The 9,170-nt window shown below is 61.9% G+C and overlaps 1 protein-coding gene across 1 annotated transcript; it reads left to right on the top strand.

Moving 5' to 3' along the window:
• Window positions 1–4,824: 4,824 nt before the first annotated feature.
• Window positions 4,825–6,925, top strand: LOC126443563 (uncharacterized). Its single transcript, XM_050090955.1, has 3 exons — window positions 4,825–6,076; window positions 6,180–6,492; window positions 6,592–6,925. Exons 1-3 carry the CDS (start codon window positions 4,825–4,827, stop codon window positions 6,923–6,925), a joined length of 1,899 nt encoding a protein of 632 aa, XP_049946912.1.
• Window positions 6,926–9,170: the final 2,245 nt, after the last annotated feature.

Raw genomic sequence — 9,170 nt, 5'->3', positions numbered from 1 at the left:
TGTGGCTGGTGGCAGTGCACAATTTGCGAGTGGCTGGCGGTGTGGTGTGGCGGTTGGCGCGTCGGGCGGCGGAGAGGTATGTGTTGCGGGCGCCCTTTGCTGCGCTGCGTCGTTGCGTGTGCCGTACAGGGCGGGCGCTTGTCGACTGTGTGGCGAATTGGCGTGAAACGGCTGCCGAGAGGTGTGTGGTAGCGAGCCGGTCGGTGGTGTCAGTGCGAAGGGGAATGTGCGTGCGTGTTTGGCGGTTTCGGTGTGCTTTTTGCGGCGTGAGAGTGGGAATTAGTGGGGCCGGCTGTTGTGTTGGTTCCTTGTGTCTTGTGTCGCGTAGCTTGATGGCAACGTGGAAGGACGCCGGTTTCGTTTTCGTTTCGAGCCTTGCGTGGCGTGTGGTTGTCGACGTTGACTGGTTGGCGTGTGCCGATGCACGTGCATGTGTGGGTCGCGAGTGCGTTTTTGGCTGGCTGTGTGTGTGTGTGTGTGTGTGTGTGTTTTGGGGGGGAAGGGGGAGGCGGTGGTGAAAGTGCAGTCGTCGGGTGGGGCTGGGGCTGTGCGTCGTGGCGGAAAGGTGGTAGGTTGCGGGAAGCGAGCCCGTCGTTGACGGTGTCGCGTGAGTTGTGAATCGAGTGGGGCGCGGGGCGCGGGACAGGAGCAGCGTGCCGCTGCGTCGTGGTCGTCAGCAGAGGCTGTGCGTGTGCTTGTCCTTTTTGTGGGCGGTTCGTGCGAGGCGTTTTTGTTTTGTGTTGCCCTAGTTGTTAGTTTATTTTGTTTGTGTTTGTTATTTTGAGACGACGACTGGTTGGTGGCGTGCGCGCGAAGTGGCGGTGTGCGCTTCCCGTGTCGTTTGTGTTGTTTTGTTTTTTTGTTTTTGTGTGTTTTTTTTTTTGCACTGGGCCCCGGTGGGTGGGTGCGTGTGTGTCGATTGCCGGCTGGCGAAAGGTGCGCCATCGGCGGGGTGGGTCGCCGGCACAAGTAGAGGCGGCGGCGTTGTTGCTGTTGTTGTTGTGTGGTGTTTGTTTTGTTCGGCTGTGTCGGCGAGCTGTGTTGCGGTGCGTGTGAATGGTGGTGCAAAAGTGCTGGCGTTGGGGCTGCGACTGCGACGGCGGCGAGCCGCGGGCGCGCCATTGATAGTGATGTTGTGAACAGCGGCTGTGTACGGTAGTGGTGTTGTTGTAGCACGACGTGCATCCGGGCCGGCGCGGAAAGCGCAGTTGCGGGCGGTTGCCCTTCGGTGCCAGCCATGTCGCGTGAGCGGCGGGTTGCTCTGGTGTCGACACGTGGTGCTCTGGGTTGTTGTGTGGTGCCCTTTGGCCGGTGGGGGTGGTTCGCGTGTGTCTGGTTCGCGCTCGGTGTCTGGTCGTGGTCGTGCTGCTCCCCCGTCTGTCGGCGGTTTCCGACGTCGTCTGTACGTTTTTGTTCGTTTGCGGCGTGCCTGCCGACGTCGTCCCGTCGCGACCTTTCAACCGAAAGTGTGGCGCCCGAAGGTGAACGAACGTAACCCTGACCTCGGCGCTTTACGCTGAGCCGAGCGAACCGAACCGAACCGAACCTAACCTGTGGTGTGGCGAGGTGAGCTCAGCCTGTGAGCCCCTAACGTCTACGTAAGGTAAGCTGTCCGGCTCACGCCTCACGTTTGAACGCTTTTTTAACCTACGTTTGACGCTTCTTAACCTAGCACTGACCCCTTAACCTAACCTAACGTGTAACCTAACCTAACCTAACCTAACCTCTGACGCCTGACGTGTTTGAATGCTTAACCTAAGTTTGACGCTTAACCTAACCCAAGTCCCCTTAACCTAACCCACGTCCACCTAACCTAACCTAACGTAGACGTGTAAACGTAATGTGTAACGCGTAACGTGTAAGGTCGGCTGTCGTGTGTGCTTGACGGCAGATTGGGTTGGTCTGTAGATTCGGATTGCGGTTTGCCTCGGTCGAGGGGTTGTGGGTCGGAAGCGGCGAGGGGCGGCGGCGCCTGTTGCGCAGGCGGCGTCCGTTTGCGGCGGGCAATTGTTGAGAAACGGCTGTGAATGTTGGCGGGCGAGAGGAGGAGGACGGCGCGCGATGTGGCCCGACGGCTGCGGGCCGATCGGGAAACGGCGGGAGGGCGACGGAAGGCGATGGGGCGGCGGAGGCGCGTTTGCACGGCCGTCATCGCCGCACGCCTCGGCTTGTGTGGCTGTGGCGCCGGCCGCGCTGGCCGGGCTGCCGCGGCGACGGTGTGGGAGTTTTGCCGAAGGTTTGGCCATTGTGGCGGGTCGTCGGCTGGGGCTGTGGGGGCGGCATTTGGGCGGGGGCGGCGATTCTCGGCGGGCCGACCCAGGCTGTAGCGCGCGGTAGCTGCAGTTTGGCCGTGGTTTGCGGCGCTGCCGTGGCGACTGGTTGGCGACTGTGGTGTGGCTGTGTGTAGCCCCATCCTCGGTGGTTTGAAAGGCGCGGGCGGTTGTGGCGCAGGTTTGGGGCTGCTCCGCACAGGCTGTCGGACGTTGGGCGGTAGCAAGCGCGGGAGGCGCGGCGCGGCGGCGCGCAGAGTGGCGGCCGCTCTCTCGGCCGTCCGCGCCCGCCCGCGACACTGGCTGGGCCTTGTGATTCTCTGCTCTGCTGCTGTGCTGTGCTTGCGTGCCTGCCGTCCCGCTCGCTCTCGCTGTGTGTTACGCGCGTCGTCGAAATGGCAGATCAGGCGGCTACGAACGAGACTGCTGCGGCACCCGCCGCCACCGGCACTACGAAGAAGGCCAAGTCTGCGTCGTCTGCGAAGAAGCCGCGCGCCAAGCCTGCGCACCCGCGCACCTCTGAGATGGTGACGGCCGCCATCAAGAGTCTGAAGGAGCGCGGCGGGTCGTCGCTGCAGGCGATCAAGAAGTACATAGCCGCGCACTACAAGCTGGACGCGGAGAAGCTGGCGCCGTTTATCAAGAAGTACCTCAAGTCGGCCGTCGTGGCGGGCGAGCTGGTGCAGACGAAGGGGAAGGGCGCGTCCGGCTCGTTCAAGCTTGCCGGCGCCGGCGGCGGGGGGGCGGCCGAGGGCGGCAAGGCTCGTGCTGGCGGTGCCAAGAAGAAGCGCGCCGCTCCGGCCAGCAAGGAGAAGAAGGGCGCCCGTGCGGCCGGCGCAAAGAAGGCTGGTGGCGTGAAGGCGGCGACCGGTCGGAAGGCGGGCGCCGCCAAGAAGGCGTCTGCGGCGTCGGCCGCTCCCGCGGGTGCGAAGAAGGCGGCTGCGGCCAAGCCGGCCAAGGCCAAGTCGCCGTCGAAGGCGAAGAAGGCCGCCAAGGTTCCGACGAAGAAGCCGAAGGCGCCGCGCCCGAAGAAGGCGACGACGCCGTCTAAGGCGAAGGCTTCGCCCAAGAAGAAGAAGTAGAGTAGAGTAGAGGAGAAAGAGATGGGAAAGGAAGGGTTTGGCGCTTGACTCCGTCGTCCCCACCCCCCGTCGTCGTCTAGTGGCGCGCAAGAGACGCGCGGCCCAAAACGGCCCTTCTCAGGGCCATCAAAGCACGTCGGGGAAGGTTTTGATTGTCGTGTTGCGTTTGGTGTGGGTGTCTGTCTGTATGCCCGTGGGGATGCTGTTTGCGTGCCGTGGTGGTTGGATTGCGGGGGTCGGTGGCGGGTGTGGGCGGCGGTAGCGGTAAGCGGTGTTGTTGTTGTCGTGGTTGATTGTCGCCGTGTTTGTGGCGGCGGCCGACGGTTGGTTTTCTGTCACGTTGTTTTGTTTGAATACGTTGGATGGCTTGCCTGCGTTCGTTCTTCTCGGATGTCTGTCTTGTCGAGTCGTGTCTGGTCTTTGTTTTGTTCCTTTGTGTGTGTTATGTTTTGCAACGGGGGGCACGTTGAGATGTGGAAGGAGTCGGCGGGGATTTCGGCGGCGTGTAGAGCGAGCGAGCGCGCCTGCCTGGCCGTTGGCCGTCGGAGTGGAGTGCGGGTTTTTTTTTTGTTTTCGAAACGAAAGCGGCGGGCGGCCGGCCAGCCAGCCAGCCGTGCGGTGTGACGTCGGCCGTTGGGTATTGTGCGCTTGGAGCGCCGGGGGAGGGATGATGTGTGATTGTTGCGCGCTGCTAGCAGGCAGGCAGAGTGAGCGGGTGTGGCGGACGGACGGGAAGTGGTGGTTTTTGTTTTTGGGTTGCGGGGCGAGAGGCAGGCGACCGACAAAGTTTGCTCGCGACGGAGAGATGTTAGTGGCCCTGAAAAGGGCCGTTTTTGTTTGTGCGGTGCGGTGCCGCGGCGCGGTTTAGGCGCGCTCGCCGCGGATGCGGCGCGCGAGCTGGATGTCCTTGGGCATGATGGTGACGCGCTTGGCGTGGATTGCGCACAGGTTGGTGTCTTCGAAGAGGCCGACGAGGTAGGCCTCGCTGGCCTCCTGCAGGGCCATGACTGCGGAGCTCTGGAAGCGCAGGTCGGTCTTGAAGTCCTGGGCGATCTCGCGCACTAGGCGCTGGAATGGCAGCTTGCGGATGAGCAGCTCTGTGCTCTTCTGGTAGCGCCTGATTTCTCGCAGGGCGACGGTGCCCGGCCTGTAGCGGTGGGGCTTCTTGACGCCTCCGGTGGCGGGCGCGCTCTTCCTCGCCGCCTTGGTGGCGAGCTGTTTGCGCGGCGCCTTTCCGCCGGTGGACTTGCGGGCCGTTTGCTTTGTGCGGGCCATGGCGGTAGCGGTAGCGGTAGCGGAGCGGCGTGCGTGGAGGTTAGGTGCGGCGCGGCGTCCGGTGCTGCCTTGACAACGGGCCCGCGCGCCTCCGTGCTGCGCTTATATGCCCTCGGTTGCGCGTGGTGGGGGGAGGGCGGGCCAGAGTCTATATAGGGGGGCGGCGGGCGCGCTGGGCGCAGACACTCGAGTTAGCGATGCCGAGCGAGACGGACGCACGCGCCGAGCGCTCCGCTCCCGAGGCAGCTAATGCGCTTCCGACAGCTCCAGCGGACAGGGCCGCGTCCCTGTACGCTAACGGGGTCGAGTTGAGTACATCAGTTTCACTACCGAGTGTTTCTGATAGTACTCCTCCCCCGACGAGCGTCGACCGTGCTCACGCCTATCGCGTCACTCGCGAAAGTGAAACCGCGATTTCGATCTCTCGCGAGTGTTGTGCGTCGTTGCAGCAGCCGCTGGAGACGCCCGTGGACGCCCCCACAGCGCAGCAAGACAGCGACGAAGCACTCCAGCTTCTGGTGAGTCTCATGCCGCACGCAGCCGCTGCACCCCTCGGAGTCGATTCCGATAGCGACGAAGAGGAAATGCAGACAGAGCAGACGCCGGCAGGCTCACAAGCGTCAACGTCACGTGCCTCGAGGAAGAGGCAGAAGTCCGACGACGACTCCTCAGCCCCGGACACGCGCAAGTTCCGCAAGGAATACGCGCAAAACGGCACCAAAGCCGGGACAAAAACTCTCCGCCGCACGCCGAAGTCCAAAGTGGACAATGACGGCTTCGTAACTGCAACGAAGACCGCAAAAGCCACACGACAACCCACAGCAGCACCAGTAGGCACGAGCAACAGCTTCCTAGCACTTAGTGACTCGGAAGACGAGGAGCTGACACTGCTACCGCCGCAGCAGCGTCGCGCACTGCCGCCGCTTATAGTAAAGTTCGATGGCCACTTTCGTGAGCTGCAGAACGCTCTGAACTTACTGATTGGCAAGGACAGCTACACCATCAGCGCGACAGGCGATGACCTTCACAAAGTGAAGGTGAAAACCACCGAACACTTCGTAAAGGTCAGCGAGGAATGCACCAGACGGGGCTGGAACTTCTACACCTTCAGCTCCAACAGGAAGAAGCCCCTGAAGGTTGTATTCCGCAAAATACCGCGCACCATGAAACCAGAAGAGTTGAAGGAAGATCTGGAACAAATGGGCTACTGCGTTGAAGAAGTCATAAGAATGAAACTTCATCGCACCAAGGGACGCAACCCGCTCTTCCTGGTAATTGCAAACAACACGGCGGAAAACCGGAAGCTTTTCCAACTCAAGCGGATAGGCAACTTGGAAGTGTGCGCAGAAGTGCTTCGCAACAAAGCTGCATACGCTCAGTGCTATCGCTGCCTGGAACTCGGCCACTCGACTAAGTACTGTGGAATGCCCGAGTATTGTGTTAAGTGCGGTGAGCAACACGCCACCGAAGCGTGTGCTAAAAATGGTGTACCACACCAAGACTTTACGCCTAAGTGCAAACTCTGTGGTGAAGAGCACTGCGCAAATTACAGAGGTTGCACAAAACACAAAACGTTTGCGGCTCGCGCCCGCGGAAACGAAGCGCAGCAGCGAAGAGTTTCAGCGGGAACATCGCACCCACGTGGAGCCCCAACGCACAGCCACAGCCAGACAAAGAGGAAACGCGGCCGTCGAGGCCGCGCATCCGGCCGAGCACATTCCGAGGCGGTCGTCAACCTCGCCCAGCAGCGCGGGAACTCCGACGCCCGGAACAAAGAGCGGCAGCCACCCCGCAGGCGGCCGCAGAACACGCCACCAGCAACGGAGCGCGATGGCGGACAGGCTCCGCCCGCCGCCTCACAGCAGGTACAAGCACGCCAACACGCAGCACCGGCCGCAGCCAACCAGGCCGCAGGCCCGCCTCCCCCGCCGCAGCGCGCCGCGCCAGTGGCGGCCCAGCCGCAGGCAGTTCCCCCGCCTGCGCCCCTACCTCGGCAAGCAGCTCCTACCACCGCGCCTCGCCGTAACGGAGCGGACCAATCAGCGCCGCCCGTCCCGGACCGGTCCAGCATGGCCGACTTCCCCGAACCGCGATGGCGCCGGCAGCGGCCAATCACCGGCCAGCAGCCTGCTGCAGCAGCCCACACCAACGGCGGCCAGCAGCCCAGCGGAAACCAGGCCACGCGCGACGGCCATTCTGTCGGGCCCCGACAAAATGGCGTACACACCGTCCGCCATGATGTCGGCCCCCGACAAGATGGCGACCGCATCGACCGTCTCCTTGACACGATGCAACTAATGATGGCTCGCGTGACCGAGCTGATGGCCGCAGTACAGCAAGTACTCGCCGTAACCTCGTCCACCGCCCGTCATGCCTGAAAACCCAAGAAGCCTCAAGGTATGCGTATTCAACGCCAATGGCTTGAGAACGCAGGACGGAGAATTCCGGCAGTTTCTGCGCGACGAGGACATAGACATCTGCCTCGTCGCGGAAACTCACCTAAAGCCAGGCGTACGAGTCGGCGTCGCTAATTACGTCTGCCACCGCTACGACAGGCCGACGGCAGGAGGTGGGACGGCCGTTTACGTCCGGCGTTCCATCAGACACCATCGGGTTCCCGTGCCAGAACTGACGTCGACTGAAGCAGCCGCAGTCGCAGTCGACACTGTGCACGGCAGAATAACCTTCTGCGCTGTCTACAGGCCGCCGCGCGGACAACTGGACGTCGCGGACGCCAACAAACTCCTGTCCCTCCAAGGAAACCTCATACTTGGGAGAGACTGGAACGCGAAGCACGCGGCATGGAATAGCCGCCTTACGAACACCAGCGGCAGACGGCTACAACGCGTAATAGAGCGCCACGACGCGATCGCAGTAGGACCGCACGACGCCACCATCTATCCAACACGCGGACGGGAGGACGTGTTGGACTTCATCATAATGAAAGGCATACGGCAGCACGTGGCGGCCAGTACCCGAACGGCACTCGCGTCCGATCACTTGCCAGTCATCTTCGTGCTCGACGCCGACGTCACTCCGTTGCAACGCAGAGGACTCGACCTAAGAGGCATAAATTGGGAAGAGTACCGAGCAAATGTCACGGAAGCCCTGACGACACTCCCCGACGTCGACGCCGATGGCGCCGACGCCGCACTTCAGCACCTGTCGCAAGCCATCACAGATGCAGCCACAGCCGCAACTCCCGCGAGGCGTCCAGCGGAGGAAGTTCACCTCCCTCACCAGCTCCCGCAACGCATCCGTGACGCCATAGCTGCCAAAAACAGGCTGCAGCGGGAATGGCAGCTCACGCGTAACCCGCGTACCAAGCGGGAACTAAATCGTATGCGCCGCCACATCAGGGCGGACGTGGATGCGCATCGAAACGCTGAGTGGGCTGCGAAAATAGGGCAACTTGACATCGAGGACGGGTCGGCGTGGAAGTCCATGAAAAGCTTCCTACGCCGCACGCAGCCCATACCGCCTCTGCTAGTGGGTAACAGGTTTGTTAGCGAACCAGACGCCAAGGCTAATGCACTGGCTGATGCCTTCGCTGCAAACTTTACCCCCATGGAGGACCCTATCGACGAAGAACACGTCCGCCTTGTAGCAGACCGTCTTCCAGTCTTCTTACGTGAACGAGCAGAAGACGACGAGATTCAGCCTGTCTCGTCGGACGAAGTGCAACTACAGCTTCGCCACCTTCAGCGCAAGAAAGCAGGCGGAGCAGACAACATCTCAAACCTGATGCTGAAGCAGCTTCCCGACGCCGCAGCACAACATCTTGCGGCCATTTTTAACGGGATTCTGCGCTCCAGCGAGTATCCAGCCTGTTGGAAGCATGCTGAGGTAGTCGCCTTGCCGAAGCCGGGGAAGGACGCGCGCATTGCGAAGAACTACCGGCCCATCAGTCTTCTACCAGCAACTTCCAAGGTCTTCGAAAGGTTGTACCTGGTCCGCCTGCTGGCGCATGTAAACGCCGAAGGACTTCTCCCCGACGAGCAGTTCGGGTTCCGTCGGGAACACGCGACGACGCACCAGCTGCTCCGCCTGACGGAGGAAGCGTTTGGAGCCGTTGACCGACGTAAGTATTTCGGCGCTCTCTTGCTGGACGTGTCTCGTGCCTTTGACTCCGTGTGGCATGACGGCCTCCTGTACAAGCTTCTTGTGCAGGGGGTACCTGTGTCGCACGTGAGGCTCCTGCAGAGCTATCTGCAGGAAAGGACGTTTCACGTCCGTGCTTCCAGTGGAATTTCCACGGAGCGCCGTATACTTGCGGGTGTACCTCAAGGCTCGGTCATCGGTCCGACGCTGTACTCCCTCTATACCGCCGACCTGCCACGCACGAACCGCGTCCAGACGGCGCTTTATGCTGACGACACGGCGATCTACAGCAGCAGCTGGAGCGTCGACGTCTTGCAGCGGCGTCTACAGGCAGCCACCGACGAGCTCTCGGAGTGGGCAAGAAAGTGGCGCCTCGCCTACAACGGAGACAAGAGCCAGGCGATAATCATAACAAATCGCCCCCTCCGTCAAGACGCGCCGA

This window comes from Schistocerca serialis, unplaced genomic scaffold (assembly GCF_023864345.2).
Source record: "Schistocerca serialis cubense isolate TAMUIC-IGC-003099 unplaced genomic scaffold, iqSchSeri2.2 HiC_scaffold_158, whole genome shotgun sequence".
NCBI classification, from domain to species: Eukaryota; Metazoa; Arthropoda; class Insecta; order Orthoptera; family Acrididae; genus Schistocerca; species Schistocerca serialis.
Note: the sequence above shows the minus strand (reverse complement) of the source record. Positions and strands in the feature narration are given on the sequence as shown.